Source organism: Bos indicus, chromosome 21 (genome assembly GCF_029378745.1).
Source record: "Bos indicus isolate NIAB-ARS_2022 breed Sahiwal x Tharparkar chromosome 21, NIAB-ARS_B.indTharparkar_mat_pri_1.0, whole genome shotgun sequence".
Classification (NCBI taxonomy): Eukaryota; Metazoa; Chordata; class Mammalia; order Artiodactyla; family Bovidae; genus Bos; species Bos indicus.
In genome coordinates, this window is record NC_091780.1 from 67,646,554 (window position 1) to 67,665,150 (window position 18,597).

General features: G+C 56.2%; 1 protein-coding gene across 2 annotated transcripts in view; it reads left to right on the plus strand.

The window, feature by feature from the left end:
- TRAF3 (TNF receptor associated factor 3) overlaps nt 1–11,902 on the plus strand; it is a 116,244-nt gene extending 104,342 nt beyond the window's left edge. For both annotated transcript variants that reach the window (XM_070775784.1, XM_070775785.1), the window contains 3 exons: nt 803–943; nt 5,935–6,109; nt 6,667–11,902. In XM_070775784.1, the coding sequence (XP_070631885.1) occupies nt 803–943; nt 5,935–6,109; nt 6,667–7,238 (888 nt within the window). In that variant the 3' untranslated portion in view covers nt 7,239–11,902. The remainder of the gene's footprint in view (nt 1–802; nt 944–5,934; nt 6,110–6,666) is intronic.
- Nucleotides 11,903–18,597: the final 6,695 nt, after the last annotated feature.

Sequence of the window (18,597 nt, forward strand, 5' to 3'; positions counted from 1 at the left end):
TTTGAAAATGTCAAAGGTGGGCTTGGAACTGGCCCCAGCAGGCCCTTCCTGGACCACCGTGGTCTCCCGGCCATCCCATCCCCTGGTGTCCCTCCCATCCCCCCAACACCGCCATCCCCTGGCACCCCCAGTTACCCCGACACTCCCGCCCCCCGGAACCCCCTTCCGCCTTCTGCGCCTCCTCTCTGGGGCGGCGGGCTGCCCCAAGGATTCCCTGCGCCACGTGTGGGACCCTCCCCTTCCTGCTCCCGCATTCTGCTGAGAGCTCCTCACAGGGCGGCGAGTGGTCCACTGGTAGCTGTGAAATAATTTAGTGGGTTGCAACTAGCATTTTTTAAAGTAAAATGGAATAAAATAGAAAGTGCCAGGTACGTTATAGTTGATTAGGACAGGTTGGTTTGGGGATCCTGTTTTTAGGAATAGGCACCTGTGTTCAAGGCACGCACCGAGAAGCTGAGCTGCAGGGAGGCGTTTCCCACTGTTTTCTCATCAGAGTTTGAAAGCCACTCTGATAAAAGATTTATGTGTTTTCAGCAAAATCTTTAGAAAGCGTCCTGCTTGTTCTGAAAGGCACTCGGCTCATCTTACTTGACTCCTAGAAAAGGTTCTGAGAACCACGGTTTGGGTCCCTGTTGAACGGCCAGAACCCCCCTTTCCTGTGGGGAGGGGTTTGTTCCTGAAACTCCTTCCAGTGAGTGCACAGAAGGCCCGTGTTGTCAGCATTTCATGACTCATGTTAGAATTGTTGTCAATTCACATTAAGACCGTGGTGTTTGCTTAATTGGAGGCTCTCTTTTTTCAGGTTTCCTTGCTGCAAAACGAAAGTGTAGAAAAAAACAAGAGCATACAGAGTTTGCACAACCAGATATGCAGCTTCGAAATTGAAATTGAGAGACAGAAGGAAATGCTTCGAAATAATGAATCCAAAATACTCCATTTACAGGTAAGAGGTGTAAGACTATGGCTGGGTCGGAGGGAATACGTCTGTGTTCTCCGCCAGGACTTTCTCAGGGAGACATCTGAGCCAAAACCCTGACCTTTGTCCACAGGGCAGCTTGTTTCTCTTGCTTAAGTGAAACTCGGGGAAGTGGCCTGGGTGCATGGGTGGCCTGGGTTAGTGGGGTGCCCTGGGTTCACAGGATGGCCTGGGTTCGTGGGGCACCCTGGGTTTGTGGCTGGCTTGGGTTCATGGGTGATCTAGGTTCACAGGGCAGCCTGGGTTTGTGGGGCACCTGGGTCTGAAACTGGCCTGGAAGGCTGCAGGCGCCCCTTCTGCCTGTTCCTGGAGGCCCAGCCCCATCCCCTCTCCCCTGTGGCTTTGATTCATTGTTGGTGAAATAAGACCAAAGCCTAGGTTTTTTAAAATTAGCTGCTTTTATGAATATTATCTAAGATTTCATGTTGTTCCTGAGTAGCTGTGTGTCAAGTTTCACTTCCTAAAGTGAACTAAAGCCAAGCTGTTTTGTTCTGAATCTTCCAGCGACGCAGGTACTCACATCATTTTATCTCGCCAGAGTGACCCAAAGGTACCTCCATCCCAAACACGTAGGCCCTCGCTGCTCTGAGAAGGGTGACGCCTAAACAGCCGGATTAGATTGTGGCTCCTTGTCTCTGTGACCCGCTCAGGATTCCATCAGGTGCTTGTTGTAGGTTATTCTTCCAGACAGCGTCCTCCCACTGGCCGATTCGGGGTGCCTTCAGGCTGATCGTTCTGTGTGTGTCACACACTAGGGTGAGAATCATTCCTGTGTCGCCAGAATGGTCCTCTTGTGCCTGTGGCCAGTGTTTCCCTAAATTGCCTGGAAGATAAAATATTTCTAATAGCTCAGAGTCACAGCATCTTGGAGATCATCTTGCCTCCCATCTTATTGTTGAGGTTAGTTATAATGCTTTGAATTGCATAGGGGTTTATTAAATTAATTTCACTTGTATTAAACTTGGTGGTTGTCCAGAGACAAGGAAAAGCACTATGAAACATTAGGTTATAGTCGAAAAGGTGCCAGACACAGGTATTGAATCAAGCCAGGAAAGCACGGTGCCGCGTGAAAGAGCCGCAGGGCTGCTGCGGGAAGCCCCGGGTGCTGCTGCGGGCCCGGAGGCAGCGGTCAGCACGCTGGGACCGAGGCCTGCGCTGCCGTCGTGAGCAGGGCCCGCGTGCGCAGGCTGGCGGCGGCCCAGGGCCTGGAGGTGCGTGGGAGGGCCGAGGAAGTGACCCCGTGTTCGAAACCACTTGTTAAGCATATCGGCAACTGAAGGAAGAATGAGTAGGTAGGGGTTCATTTTTTTTTTTTTATTTAGTTCTTATTTTAATGTAATGGTTTCCAAAGTTTTTTATTGAAGTGCAGTTGGTTCACAGCGTTGTGCTAACTACTGCTGTACGGCAGAGTGACTCAGTTACACATCCGTATGTTGCTGTTCAGCTGCTCAGTCGGGGCTGACTCTTTGCGACCCCCTGGACTGCAGCACCCCGGGCTTCCCTGTCCTTCACCATCTCAAACTCATGTGCATTGAGTCCATGATGCAATCCAACCATCTCATCCTCTGTCACCCCCTTCTCCTGCCTTCAGTCTTTCCCAGCATCAGGGTCTTTTCCACTGAGTTGGCTCTTCGCATCAGGTGGCCACAGTATTGGAGCTTCAGCTTCAGCATCAGCTCTTCCAGTGAATGTTCAGGCTTGATCTCCTTTAAGATTGACTTGTTTGATCTCCTTGCAGTCCAAGGGACTCTCAGGAGTCTTTTCCAGCACCACATTGGAAAGCATAAATCCTTCAGCACTCAGCCTTTTTTCTGGTCCACCTCTCACGTCTGTACGTGACTATTGTAAAAACCATAGCTTTGACTAGATGCTTCTGTCAGTAAAGTGATGTGTATACATTCTGCCTTTGTTTAACTTTTGATTTTGTATTGGGGTATAGCCAGTTAGCAGTGTTGCCACAGGCCAGGTGAGCAGTGAGGGGACGTAGGCTGGCACTCTTCCTGTTGTGACTCTCCTCAGGCCGTTGCACACGGTTCCCCGTGTGACACAGCAGGGCCCTGTGTGTCCGGTCTACATATGATAGTTTCGTTTGCTGACCCCAGCCCCCCACGCCATCCCTCCCTCAGCCCCCTTTCCCTGGCAACCACCAGTCTGTCTCTGTGTCTGTCGGACTGTCTCTGTTTTGTGGAAGAGTTCATTTCTGTCCGATTTTATATTCCACATGTAAGTGATATCATATGGTATTTGTCTCTTTCTGACTTCACCTGATAATCTCTACTTTGATCCCTGTTGCTGCCATCCGGCATTATTTCACTCTTTTATGGCTGCGTAGTATTCCATTGTGTGTATGAAGAAGTAGGTTCATTTATAACCAAAAAAAAATGAGAGTCCATACTGAGGCCATGGGTGCCCTCCACCACCGTTTCAACAGAGCCTGGCTCAGCCCTGCACCTCAGTCGCCACCGCAGAGCCTTCCGGCCGCCAGGGGAGGGCTCACTGGCTGGACTGCGGTTCAGGACGCCGCCTGCCTGGCCGCTGTTGCATATGGCCACCTTGCCACTCTGTCCGCGGTGGGCCGGACCTTCTTCCCACCTCCTGTCCCGACTCTGGCTCCTCCTGGGACACCTCAGATGGCAGGGTAGACGCCACGTCCTCCAGGAAGCCTTTGCCCAGCCTGTGCCTCGGACCACTTACTGGTGACCAGCCTGTAGCTCTCTGCGTGGTGTCCTCCCTGTCTGAACCCTGAGGACGGACTTGGAAGGAGTCCACACGGAGTGCAGCGTCCTGACAGCCCTGGGCAGGGCAGCCAGAGGGGCTTAAAGAAGTGGAACCAAAGAGTGTGTTTGGTTTTCCATCCCTGGAAGGGTAGTTTGTTAATACTTTACTCGTAAAGAACGTTTCTGTTTTGTCTCTTGTTGTGCCACGCGGCATGTGGGTCTTGGCTCCCTGATGGAGGTTGAACCTGTGCCACAGCACTGGAAGCGCACGGGTATAACCACTGGACCGCCAGGGAAGTCCCTTTCTCCTTAAACAGTTGGATGACGCGGTGGTCCCCCAGTCAGTGAGTCCCACCCTGTCCCCAGGCCCCTTGCTGAGCCCGGAACCCACCCGCGTCGCCCGAGTGATAGACGGGGATGTGAGCCCCAAGGGGCCCAAGCGCGAGACGGAGAGGCTGGCGCCCTGTGAGCAGGTCTCCTGACGAGGGTGTACTTAGTTCTGAACAGTCTGTGCCATGTGTCTCAGCTCCTGAGCCCTTTTTTCTGATAAAACCCTCACCTGCATTTAAGGTCTGTGTTTACAGAGACACTGCGGCAGCTGGGTGGAGACGACTCGTCAACCATGAGGTCGTGTTCGCTGCATCCTCCAGGGAGGGTGGGCGGGTCCACATGCTGCCCTCACCCACAGCCTCCACCCAGCCAAGGGGCTGCTCGACAGCCACACGGTCCCCTGGTGTGGGAGGAGCGCCTCCTAGGTAGTGGGTGGGCCGTGTGTGTGTGTGTGTGTGTGCGCGCGCGCGCCTGCGGTCCCATGTCCCCTCCTGCCCGGCCCCGCCCGCTGACTCCTCGCCCCTGGTGTGTAGTGGGGGCGTCACAGTCGCTTCTGTCCCCAGAGCGCCTTGTGGCCTCGGGCCGCTGTCCCGTGTGGTCCCCGCGGCAGGGCTCAGAAGTGAGGAGCACCAGCCTCGGCCACTCCGCCCTGCGCTCACCCCGGGCTCCAGCAGCCCCACGGGCCCCCTCGGAGCTGCGCTGACCGTCTTAGATGTCCGTCAGCGCCCTCCATCCTCACGAGCCCCCACAGCAGCCCGGGTGGTCGCTTTGTCACTTGAGCAGGTCGAGGGCGGTCAGACACTCATGGTGGCTGTAAGTGTTCATGCGTGTCAACAGCACTGGCCCCAGAACACAGGCTTTGTGAGCCGGCCGTGCCTCGCCATGTGTATTTAAAAATGAAGTGCTCCCAGTGTGCAAAGCAGTGTTCTTTGGAGAAGTCATCTTTACTTTTTAGATGTTAGCTGATATCAGGGTTTCTTGGAAAGATGAGGAACATTAACGCTGTACTTTTTACCCCGAAAAGTAACGCATGCTTACGTGTTTGTTCTTTCACAGCTATTAAGAGCCAGCAAAGGCGCTGAAACCTTGAGGTTTAAAAATAGGCCCCCAAAAGGAGAAGTGATCTTGGCAGGCCCCCGGGGCTCCCCCTGCTTGGCCCGCGGCTTTGGGGGTGGCCCCCTCGCCCCACAGCTCCAGGGACTAAGCCGCCCCACTTCAGGTGCTCTATTTCAAAAATGCAGATTGTTTTTAGAGGTGAAAACCCTTCAGGTCCCTGGCTTCATCTACAAGTGGGCAGGCCAGACCTGCTGACTGGACCCCTCCGTTCAGCCCCAGGCCCCCTCCTGTGACGGTTACAGGTGTGCTGGTCACGTGCTTCTGGAAGAGGGGGTTTCTGAGTGGTTTAAATCCAGCCTCACGTCGACAGCCACGAGTTTGTGAGCAGAGCTGCCACAGGGGGGCACAGGGCACTGGGCACCAAGCGCATCAAGGGAGAGACCCTCCCCCCATAGGCACTGGCCTCTTGGCTTCACTGGGGGCCCGAGGACCCACCACCCACCCGGGCCCTGTCCTACTGGGGGGCGGTTTCTCTCTGCAGCAGGGGCAGTGTGGGGACTCAGGGGTTCTGGCGCTCTTGGCAGCCACAGAGACAGTGGCCCCGGAGGCTCACAGGTCCACCCCTGCTGGTCACTTGATCTTTTATGGGACAGAGGCCTTCACAGGCCCAGCTGAGACGCTGGGAGAGGGACATGGGGGTTGCATGCCCTGCAGTTGCACCTCGGACCTAGGTCCCTGAGGGCCCGTGGGCCTGAGCTGAGGCGCCCTGTGGGGGCCGGCGGGGGGTCTGCAGAGGTGCGGCCCTCACAGCAGGTCCTAACCGTGTTCTGCCTTTCTGAAACTTTGATTTGGAAGCGAGTCATCGACAGCCAAGCAGAGAAACTGAAGGAGCTCGACAAGGAGATCCGGCCCTTCCGGCAGAACTGGGAGGAGGCAGACAGCATGAAGAGCAGCGTGGAGTCCCTCCAGAACCGGGTGACCGAGCTGGAGAGCGTGGACAAGAGCGCGGGGCAGGCAGCGCGCAACACAGGTGAGCCCGCGCGTCCCAGGCCGGTACTGGGGCCGGCTGTGCGGGAGAGCGGAGCGCCTGCAGGTGACCGGCTTCCTGCGCCAGGCACAGAGCGCAGGGCGGACGCCGACGGGGCCGGGCCTGCGGGCGGAGGTGCGGGGCTGCGCAGGAAGGCCAGGGGACAGAAGGTGACCAGCAGGCGGCAGGGGACCCGGCCAGCCCGGCAGCGTGGCTGATGCCTAGAAGCTGCCTGGGCGTGGAGCGGGGAGGGGGTTGCTGAGCGAGCGTCCTAAAACCGCCTGAGCAGGATTAACCGGGAGGAGCCCGATTACGGGGATGCACGTGGGGCCGGATTAAGCTGGCCAAGGAGCCGAGCAGCTTCGATTCCGGGGGGATCGCCCGGAGCGGGGAGCCGGGGGCAGCAGGCCGGTGCTCCGGGGTGTCCCTGCCCCGCAGGCTGAGGCTGGGGGTCCGGGGCGTGCGTCTCCGGCCCCCCGTGGGCGCGGGCACCCCCACCCCCCACCCTGCGGGCAGGCCTCCGTGGGTCACGTGCGCGCGCCCGCCGTGTCTCCCGCCAGGCCTGCTGGAGTCGCAGCTGAGCCGGCACGACCAGATGCTGAGCGTGCACGACATCCGCCTGGCCGACATGGACCTGCGCTTCCAGGTCCTGGAGACCGCCAGCTACAACGGCGTGCTCATCTGGAAGATCCGCGACTACAAGCGGCGGAAGCAGGAGGCCGTGATGGGCAAGACGCTGTCTCTGTACAGCCAGCCCTTCTACACCGGCTACTTCGGCTACAAGATGTGCGCCAGGGTCTACCTGAACGGGGACGGCATGGGCAAGGGCACGCACCTGTCGCTCTTCTTCGTCATCATGCGCGGCGAGTACGACGCGCTGCTGCCCTGGCCCTTCAAGCAGAAAGTGACGCTCATGCTGATGGACCAGGGGTCCTCGCGGCGGCACCTGGGGGATGCGTTCAAGCCGGACCCCAACAGCAGCAGCTTCAAGAAGCCCACTGGGGAGATGAACATCGCCTCCGGGTGCCCCGTCTTTGTGGCCCAGACTGTGCTGGAGAACGGGACGTACATCAAAGACGACACCATTTTTATCAAAGTCATAGTGGATACTTCGGACCTGCCGGACCCCTGACGCGTCCCCGGGGCGGCGGATCGAGCAGAAGGCAACTCCTCCGGGGGGTTTGAACCGGCCGTCTCCACCGAGGTCCTCGCGCTCAGAAAAGGACCTTGGGAGACGGAGGAAGCAGCAGAAGGCGGCCGCGGGCCGGCGGGAGGAGCCACGCGTGAGGACTCACCCAACACGTTTTGTAATAGACTAGCGACACTTCACTCTGGAGAATTATTTATCCTTCGACGAGATAAATACTGCTGTCAGAGAAGGTTTTCATTTTCATTTTTAAAGATCTAGTTAATTAAGGTGGAAAACATATATGCTAAAGAAAAGAACCATGAATTTTTTTCTTCCTTAAACTTGAACACCAAAAAAAAGAACACACACACACCACACACACACACACACACACACACACCTGGGGATAGCTGGACATGTCAGCATGTTAAGAAGAATTTATGAAATAATGCAATTCTGATATATTCATTCTAAAATTCAAGAGTGCAATCTTGTTTCAAATATAGTATATTGTCTATTTTTAAGGCCTCATCTGGTCTCTGTTTTAATAATTTGTTTGTCAGAAGACCCTGAAGTACACCTAGGTCTTTTTTGAAAGTCTCTAAATTCAGAATCATTTTTTAATTTAAAGTTCTAAGATAATTGTTACTGCAAACATTTTATTTTAAAACGTTGATAGACTGATATTTCTTGGAAGAAAATGTAAAATATCAAACACTGGTTATCACTTGTGATAGGAAAGAGAATATTCAATCTGTTGTTATTTCTCGTTAGAAATGTAAACCTTCAATATCTGTCGTAGTTAATGACACTACTTCAAAATTACTATGAAAGGAAAATTGCTCATGGATGCTGTGCATCATTTTCAGATTTATAATTGTTTTCACCCTAAAATAGGGCATTAGTTGAACTTTGGAGTTCTAAACAAAATCCTGTAGGTTTTTAAAATTCTGCCCCATGTGTTCAGACACGCTCTCTCTTGCTGACAACACCGACTTCCGTGTCCAGTGTTGGGGGTGGGCAGGCGACTTCGCGCTGACGGCGGCCACAGCAGAAACCGTGTTCCCCATCCAGTCATAACTGCTGCATTCGCTCCAGCCTTTGCGTAGAGATGGTGGCATCCTGTACACGTGCCTTAGATGTGACTTGCTGCTTCTCGACCCCAGCTTTGTGTTCCCCGTGATTCCAGAAGGCGATGGTTCAGCCAGACTCTCTTGACCACTAACTAGACCTTTGCCTGCTCGGGGGGCCTCCCACAGCCCCGTCCGCCGGCTCCCCACCCCCGCCCCGGAGCCTCCGCCGCTTCGTCATCCCAGATTCCAAATCTCTCGGGCCCACGGGCGCAGGCAGGGCCGGGCAGGAGCTGCGCCTTCGAGTCCCGGGCGCGGGGCCCAGACGCCCGCCGCGGGGCCCTCTGAGCATTCCAGAGACCGCCAACCCGGGCCGCAGGGCTGGGCCACGGGCGTCCTGGGGCCGCCCTCTCACGGGTAGGGCGGCCCCGGGGCCTGTCGTCCGGCTGCGCCCGCCCGGGGCGCCTCTCACCCCGTTCCCCTTCTCTCAATGGTCCAACTGTGAAGAGCGGGCCTGCCCTGTGCCCCTGCTATGCACCCCGCTCCATGGGTGCTCTTACACTGATGGGTGCTACACGTGACGGGTGCTTCTTAGGCGAAACCAATGTGTGTGAACCGCGCATCTGTGCCGCTCGTCCAAGAGACGCGCCCACGACGGGCCAGCCGGCCGCGCGCCCCAGACTGCCTGCCGCGGGCTGCCGGCGGCCGCGGGGGCGGCCAGGGGTGCCCGGCGGCCCCGCTTCTCTGGTGCTGCCGACCGCCCTGGGTGTGCCTTCGCCCCAGTGCCTGCTGGAAGCACCTCCTCTCCACCGCGTCCCTGGGCTTCCATAAGTGACCTCATGGGTTCCCAGCACCCGCCCGCCCGCAGTTACAGCTCCGTCGTCTTCATCTCCGTTTCTTTCCCTCCCCGCCCCCACCCCAGTTGCTTCGAGGGCGGATCGCGTCCTCGGTCCCGCCGCCCCCCCCCACCCCCGTCCGCTCACAGAGGAGGGGCTCCTGCAGGTGCTGCGGGACCACAGCTCCCTCGAAGGTGCCTGGACTCCCGGGGCTCCGGGCGGCCCCCACCTCCAGACGGTGTTCCCGGGAGGCCAGAGGTGACCGACGGGGACCGCCTGCCACTTCCTCCTGCTTCACTAGAAGGACGGACAATACTGACGGAAGCAGCATCTCGGTCTGTTATAAAACAGTTCTTTCCCCGCCCTGGGTGGGGAGCCTGTCGGCAGCACTCCGGAAGCATCTGGCCAGTGGTGAGGGGGCTTTCCAGGAGCCCCTCTAGTGGGAGATGGACCCCCACCCCACCCCCGGAGCCGTGGGACCCGGCTCACTGTGCCCGGGGTGGACGCTGGGTCGTGGCGGGAGCTTCAGGCCGCGGTGAGCCGCGGGGAAGCCAGCCACGCAGGGGGGCGCCGCTCTGTGGTCCATCTGACGTTGGGCCCCCTCCAGCCCCACCCCCACCAGGCCCCGGCCAAGGGACAGGTTTCAGACACGGCGCACAGATGCGTTTTCCGCATTAACTCAGTATCAAGTTCCCCACGGAACAGGCCGTTCCAGTGCTTTAGAGGAACCGCGGTGAGTCCCACGCGGGGTCAGCCCGCCTGCGTCCCAGCCCCATCGCCTGTCGTGGAAACAGAGACCTGCAGGGCCCCTGCGGCCGGCTGAGGGTCTTGCCTGTGGGTGGGGGCCGGGGGGCTGGGCTCTGGCCCACCTGGGCCTCTGTCACAGGTCAGGGGTTTTCAGTCGGCGGTTGTATCGGTGACACGGAGACAGCAGGGACGCGTGTGAATTGTTCACAAGCCCGTCCCACGGGAGGGTGGCACAGTCACTGTGCAGGTGGGTGAGGAGGGCCGCCGTCTGCCCCCTGCCCAGCCCCAGAGCCCCGCCGCGGGGTGAGCAGGCAGCTCCCAGCCGGCGGCCCCCCTGTCCTGGAGGCGGGCCCCACCAGGCCCTCAGACGGGCGGCAGGGGCCCACGTGGCCATCCTGGCCAGAAAGGGGCGGGCGGTCTCCTGACAGCTCGTCTCTGCAGGGTCCCCAGCCACCTGCGGTCCCGCGTCCCCGTCGCCCCCCGGCACTCAGTGTCGAGGGATGGTCTCCCATGCCGGGCCTGGCATCCAGCCTGCAGCCTGCGGGCAGCCGGCCGAACCCTGAAACAGCAGGTGCGGGCCCCCGAGTGTACCCCAGGGGCGCACACCTCCAGCCACCCAGGCCCGCTGTGCCTCCCGGCCCACGCTCGGAGGGGCGACTGTCACCCTGAGCTGGGCGTGGACGGCTCCAGCCCCAGCATCTCCGCCCGCCCTCACGGGCGCTGGCCAGGGACCAGGAGCCACGTGGGGCTCAGCCACACCTCCGCCCTCCGAAACCCGCCCCTCTGCTGGTGCTGACCAGCAGGGCTGGAAAGGGCTCAGGCAGAGCTGGTAACCCCGCTTTGTAACTTCTAGTCCAGACTGTCACTGACCTGGCCGCAGAGGAGAGCTGGGGGAAATCCAGGCGCTCCTTTGCTCCGTGACCTGATGGCGGGGCAGGGGGCGGCGGGGGGTCCGTCACCCAGTCTGCTGCTCAGCCCAAGACCATGGTTCTGCTTTCTGTTCGCAAATCTCGATAGCTCTGTTTCTTCCAAAGTAGATCATGTCCCCGAGGGTCCAGGCCGGATGGGGTCAGCTGGGGGCTGCAGCCAGGGCAGGTGGCCGGCCGTCTCTGCGCTGGTTGCCCCCCGGGGAGCTGGGGCGGCGGGGGTGGAGGCGTTTCTGCTGGCCTCAGCGCCCGGGGCGTGGGGGTCGGCCCACGGGCAGAGGCCCGGATGAGTGGCTCGAAGCAGTGCCCGCATTTCATTTCTGCTGCTGCTGCTGCTGCGTCTAGTCTGTCTTGTGAACTCGCAACAAAAGAGGTGGAGTCCAGGGTGGCTGCACCACTCCTGCAGTCAGTGGCGATCTGTTCCCAACTAGTCCCTTTAGACCAGTAAGATAACTTCCACAGCAAACTCAACGACTTAATTGGTAAACACAAAAAGCTGGCATTATTTTCCAGGATTTCTATGAGAATTACCTGTAGAGTTAACAGAGTCTGTGGTCAAGGAAGTGTACATCCACGTAGACACTTTTGAGAATCGGTTCTTTCTCTGATGGCACACCTCTGCGTTCAGTTCTCTTACCCAAAACAAAGACCAAAGAAGGCCAATCTCTTGTGTGACTCTGTATTTTTAATCTGCCTGTTTTAAAAAAATAAAACCTTGCGTCTGTACAGCCGCTCGCTGTGAGGACCCATCTTGACAGTCCAAGTGATTGTGACCAGTGACCACGTCCCGTGTTCTTCTGCTCTTCTGAGAAAAAAACACAAAAGGACCGTGTGAGTTATTGCCCAGCAATAATCATGTTGTTAACTGTGGGTCAACAACATGTCTGACTTCCTGATAGCATTATTATGTTTGATATTTTTGTTTACTGTATATCTTGTGTGGTTTTATTTGGTATTTATTTGTGTTTTGAGGTCTTGCAACGTTTTTGTGTTCCTGATGCTAATAACTGAAGTTTGTAAGAGTGTAGAATGCCCAACTTTGAAATGCTGAAACTGTCTCATTAGAGGAAAATAAACCTGACTGAGGAGTCTCGGCTTCTTTCTCAGCTCACTCTCGGAGGCCCAGCACCATGGGGCCAGCGTCCCCAGGTGGTCACGGGGGCCCAGCCCTGGCACAGGAAGCCCCGCTCCTCCCCTGAGGCTCCCCCTGAGTCAGCAGGCATCGGGGCTGCCCCAGTACCCCAGGCACAGCACGAAGGCCCCGGGTTCTGCCCAGCCCCCTACAACCCCTGCTCCTCCGCGTGTCACCCCCACAGCCGTGTGGCCCCCCCGAGCCCACCCTGCGCTCTGCCGTCTCCGCGTGGCTGGCTTGTGGGGCGCCGGGGCCTCGTGGGGGTGTTTCCAGGTGAGGACTGACGGCCTCTGCACACCCCCCACACACAGCATCAGCGCTGGCCCGGCGGTGGCCTGAGTCCCTGCAGAGCTCCAGTGGGCTGAGGGCCGCACCCCGAGCCTGGGTCATTCTATCAGACGCTGGAGGTTGAGGGGAAGCTGTGAGGGGCCCAAACCGCACGCCCAGCCTTGCTCCTGAGCAACCCCAGGGCCGCAGGTGGGGCCTCGGAGGGTAGAGCACAGAGACCCGGGATCTGAGGACCGGAGGGCTGCTGGCCCCAGGTGGGGGTTCAGGACTGTGGGCAGGGCCCCCGCCCTGGGCACCTCTGTTTCTTCTGCTCCCAGACATTCATGAGGCCGCAGGAGACCCAGGGGAGGGGCAGGGGGGCAGCGGGGGGGACAGGCTCAGCCAGTGGTGCCCACACCCCTGGGAGGAAGCGCCTCGGGGCGACCTCGGCCTGTTGGACAGGATGGGCAGCCGGCCACGACACAGGCTCTGGTCATGCAGCTGTGAGTCCTCCCACCATGGATGGCATGGGGGTGGGAGGGACCCTCGGCACAGCACTGGGCTCCAGGGCGCCCCCCCGACCCCCTGCCGGGTTTGGAGCCTGGTCACCCCGTACTCAGCCCCCAGGTCCACTCGCTTGTCGTGGCCCGGCTGGTCCCCTGGGTGGCTGGGAGCATCTCTGACTCTGGCTGTGGCTCCCCTGGGCCCAGCGGCCCGTGGTGTTTCCCCTGAGTGACCACCCCCCGCATACAGAGGCCGCGGGGGCAGGCGACAAGTTAACCCCCACTGGAGGGGTGGGCAGGCAGGACAGTGCAGGCCCCTGACCGACCCTTGCCAGAACCCTCCCCAAGGTGGGGGGCTCAGCGACCCACTGGGGGCGGTCTCCTGGGTGTCGTCTGCCTGGCGTGCACACGTGGGGAAGGGGCGGCCTGGCCGGGACTGAGGCCCTCCTGGGGTGGCCCTCGCACACCCCGCGCCCCCCAGGCTGTGAGCGGGCACTGCTGCCTGGCTCTGCAGACGGAGGAGGAAACAGACCAGCTGAGCCGCCGGCCCACAGCACTCACACCGGGCACAGCCCGCATCCGAGCCTGGCACACCCCCGCCTCCGCTGAGCCGCCAGCCGCCCACCTGGGCCCCGATGGCTGACGGGCGGTCCGCTCAGGCCCTCCCAAGCCGGGCAGAGACCCCGGTTCACTCCCTCCTGCGCTCCGGCAGTGCCGAGCCCAGCCCCCAGCACGCCCCGCCTCACCTCTGCGCGCTCCTGCCTCAGGCTCTTTGCGCCAGCTATTTCTGCCCAGGTAGGGCTGGTGTAGCCCCTCCTCACACAGGCCTGCCTGGCCACCTTGCCTGAGGGCTCGCACACGCCCTGCCCCCCGCAGGCCTGGCGCCAAGCGTGTGGATGAAGGAGAGGCCCACCTCGAGGCCCAGAGGTTGCAGGGAGGCTGCAGGCCACAGGAAGGAGTCTCCCAGGGCTCCGCACCCCTGGGCTGGCAGGACTGAGCGGGACAGCAAGGCCTGGGAGGTGTCCGGCCAGCCTTGGGGGAGTGCCAGCCTTCCCTCCCCCTTGTGAATATTTTTGAGCTTCTGGTGTTCCAGGCGGTTCCCGTGCAGTGTGAACAAAGCCCCAGGAGCCCCACTGGGCAGCGGTCAGTGGCGGACGCTGACAGTGGGTGTGTGTGTGGCAAGGGTCGGGGGGTGGCCCTGTGCAGACACTGAGAGAAGGGGGCCCTGCTGATGGGGGCCGTCCTCACCCCTCCTCCCGGGATCCAGGAAGCGAACCTGCGAGTCGGAGCTTCGGGCCCTCCAGAGGAACACTAAGGCCCAGAGAGGTGCGGGAATCCGCCCAGGGTCGCACAGCGAGTCAGAAACAAACGTGCGGGAGAAGGAGCGGGGACACTGGCCTGGGGTGGATCTGTGCCCACGGAGTGAGGGTGCGGGGGGAAGCCTGCGGACCATGGCTGCGGGCAGGGGAGGGCCACCCCGACCCTGGGGGCAGCGGGACAGTCGGTGCCCTCAGCCAAGGGGCGCTGCGGTGGCTGCTGAGGCCACAGGACTGGTACTCAGCTGGAAACTGGACCCTTCAAGGGGGCGCGGTGGCCTAACGGGGGTGGGGGCGCTCCAGCTCTGCCAGGGGAAGGTGACCGCAGAGGGCAGTCAAGCCAAGGCAGAGCCGGACACACACGGGGACCTTGGACCCACCTGTGCCCAAAGCAGCTGTGCAGTGGACCTCCTAGTTACTGGGAGAAGTTCTTCGGGATGTGTGTCTTTCCCCACTCTGACCCCGTCCTGCCTCCACTCAGAATGGCGCGTTGGGCAACGGATGCTCCTACCCCGAGCCCAGCAGCCCCGGCTCCTCCTCTACTGCCCCTGTCAGTCCGACCTGGAGCTTCAGCTGTGACCTCATACTTCCAGTCTGGCTTTACCACCACATCTTCCAGGAAGCCTGCCTTGACTGCTGTGGAGGATGGAGCTTCCTGTCAGCCCTACAGGTGACCAAAGTCAAACTCAGGACCACAAAGATCCACCTTCCATCCCAGGCTGGGCTGGGGGCCAACCCATCAGGTAGATCCTGCACCGCTGAGCTCCTGAGTGCCCCATCCCAGCCAGGAGAAAGGGTGGGACAAGCTGGTGGGCTCGCTCCCTCCCTCCCAGTCAGAGAAGTCGCTGTGCCACGGCAGAAAGTGATCTGAGTGCCCCCAGCAGTGGGCTCCATCCTTGGAGGAGATACCTTGTGTGGGGGAGAAGCAGAGACCATCAGGGAGAAAAGCGCCCAGGACAGGAGGTCTGCAGGGAGGGTGGCCTGGAGACAGGCGGGGGGAGCCGCTCCCCTTCACTCCGCCTGCACACCCACCTCCACAGTCTACCCTTTGACCCGTCCTTGCATGTTAATTCATCAACCACAAGGGCATCCTGAAGCCAGGGGCCCACCCGCCATTCCTTTCCCTCCCATCAACGATAACCAACCAGGCATCATGCGTTGGTCTCCCACCATCCACCAATCACCCCATTCATCTCGCCATTCTTTCCCAGCCCGTCCCCTAACAATCAGTTCACCACCCACCCGTCACCCATAAACCCGTCGTCCAGGTTACGAAGCCCCATCCATCTGCCCACCCACTCCCTCTCTGCCATCCCATCACCAGCAAATCCATCCACTCCCCACCACCCACCCCCATTCCTGTCTCCCATAGAGAGAGCAAGGCACCCCTCTCTCTGATTAAACACAGCCGTCCACCCGGTCTCATCCTTCCACATCTCCCATCCTCCACCCATTCACCCATCCTGCACTCATTCACTCTGCTCACCTGTCCATCCACCCATCCATTTATATCCAGTCACCACTCTACTCTCAGCCAGCCAGCCACCACCATTCTACTGATCGACCATGCTCATTCACCTGCGTCCCATTTGCCATTCATTTATCTGCCATCGATACCTTCATCCACCATTCGGCTCATTTACCATCCATTTCCATCCATTCACCATCAAAAATCCACAGACTTGTTTTCATCATTCAGGTATGACCTAAATCCCACTATACAGGGGAAGTGACCGATTTAAGGAATTATATATATATAATATATATTTACATATATAATATATATTTATAATATATAGTATATAAAAGTATATATAATATGTATGTAATTTAATTTATATACTATTAATATATTAATATATTATAATTTATATTTATAGATTATATTAAATATATAAACAATATTTTATATTAATATATTATATATATAATATAATGATATATAATATATATTATATATAATAATACATTAAATATAAATTATATATAATATATCTAAATATATATTATATATAAATTATATATTACATATATATGTAATATATACATATATTACACATATATTACATATAATATGTGTTATATTTATATTATATACATATACTATATATAATATATATTAATATTTAAATATTAATATTTAATATATAATGTATATTAACATCATATATAAAATTATGTTACTATATTGGTTATATATAGATTATATATAGATAGATTCAAGGAATTAGATCTGATACACAGAGCGCCTGAAGAACTATGGACAGAGGTTCGTGACATTGTACAGGAGGCAGTGATCAAGACCATCCCCAAGAAAAAGAAATATAAAAAGGCAAAATGGTTGTCTGAGGAGGCTTTACAAATAGCTGTGAATAGAACAGAAATGAAAGGCAAAGGAGAAAAGGAAAGATATACCCATTTAAATGCAGAGTTCCAAAGAATAGCAAGGAGAGATAAGGAAGCCTTCCTCAGTGATCAGTGCAAAGAAATAGAGGAAAACAATAGAATAGGAAAGACTAGAGATCTCTTCAAGAAAATTAGAGATACCAAGGGAACATTTCATGCAAAGATGGGCTCAATAAAGGACAGAAATGTTAGGGACCTAAAAGAAACAAGATATTAAGAAGAGGTGGCAAGAATACATGGAAGAACTGTACAAAAAAGATCTTCATGACCCAGATAATCACGATGGTGTGATCACTCACCTAGAGCCAGACATCCTGGAATGTGAAGTCAAGTGAGCCTTAGGAAGCATCACTATGAGCAAAGCTAGTGGAGGTGATGGAGTTCCAGTTGAGCTATTTCAATTCCTAAAAGATAATACTGTCAAAGTGCTGCACTCAATATGTCAGCAAATTTGGAAAACTCAGCAGTGGCCACAGGACTAGAAAAGGTCAGTTTTCATTCCAACCCCAAAGAAAGGCAATGCCAAAGAAACTTCAAACTACTGCACAACTGCACTCATTTCACACGCTAGGAAAGTAATGCTCAAAATTCTCCAAGCCAGGCTTCAACAGTACATGAACCATGAACTTCCAGATGTTCAAGCTGTATTTAGAAAAGGCAGAGGAACCAAAGATCAAATTGCCAACATCCGCTGGATCATTGAGAAAGCAAGAGAGTTCCAGAAAAACATCTATTTCTGCTTTACTGACTACGCCAAAGCCTTGGAGAAGGCAATGGCACCCCACTCCAGTACTCTTGCCTGGCAAATCCCATGGACGGAGGAGCCTGGTGGGCTGCAGTCCATGGGGTTGCGAAGAGTCGGACACGACTGAGCGACTTCCCTTTCACTTTTCACTTTCATGCATTGGAGAAGGAAATGGCAACCCACTCCGGTGTTCTTGCCTGGAGAATCCCAGGGACGGTGGGGCCTGATGGGCTGCCGTCTATGGGGTCGCACAGAGTCGGACACGACTGTAGTGACTTAGCAGCAAAGCCTTTGACTGTGTGGATCACAGCAGACTATGGAGAATTCTTAAAGATATGTGAATACCAGACCACCTGACCTGTCTCTTGAAAAACCTGTATGCAGGTCAAGAAGTAACAGTTAGAACTGGACATGGAACAACAGACTGGTTCTGAATCGGGAAAGGAGTATGTCATGGCTGTATATTGTCACCCTGCTTATTTAACTTATATGCAGAGTACATCATGAGAAATGCTGGACTGGCAGAAGCACAAGCTGGAATCAAGATTTCCGGGAGAAATATCTATAACCTCAGATATGCAGATGACATCACCTTTATGGCAGAAAGTGAAGAGGAACTCAAAAGCCTCTTGATGAAAATGAAAGAGGAGAGTGAAAAAGTTGGCTTAAAGCTCAACATTCAGAAAACTAAGATCATGGCATCTGGTCCCATCACTTCGTGGCAAATAAATGGGGAAACACTGGAAGCAGTGAGAGACTTTATTTTTCTGGGCTCCAAGATCATTGCAGATGGTGACTGCAGCCATGAAATTAAAAGACGCTTGCTCCTTGGAAAGAAAGTTATGACCAACCTAGTCAGCTTATTAAAAAGCAGAGACCTTAACTTTGCCAACAAAGGCCCATCTAGTCAAAGCTATGGTTTTTCCAATAGTCATGTATGGATGTGAGAGTTGGGCCATAAAGAAAGCTGCTGCTAAGCTGCTAAGTCACTTCAGTTCAGTTCAGTCGCTCAGTCGTGTCCGACTCTTTGCAACCCCATGAATCACAGCACGCCAGGCCTCCCTGTCCATCACCAACTCCCGGAGTTCACCCAGACTCACGTCCATCGAGTCAGTGATGCCATCCAGCCATCTCATCCTCTGTCGTCCCCTTCTCCTCCTGCCCCCAATCCCTCCCAGCATCAGACTCTTTTCCAATGAGTCAACTCTTCGCATGAGGTGGCCAAAGTACTGGAGTTTCAGCTTCAGCATCATTCCTTCCAAAGAAATCCCAGGGCTCATCTCCTTCAGAATGGACTGGTTGGATCTCCTTGCAGTCCAAGGGACTCTCAAGAGTCTTCTCCAACACCATAGTTCAAAAGCATCAATTCTTCGGCGTTCAGCCTTCTTCACAGTCCAACTCTCACATCCATACA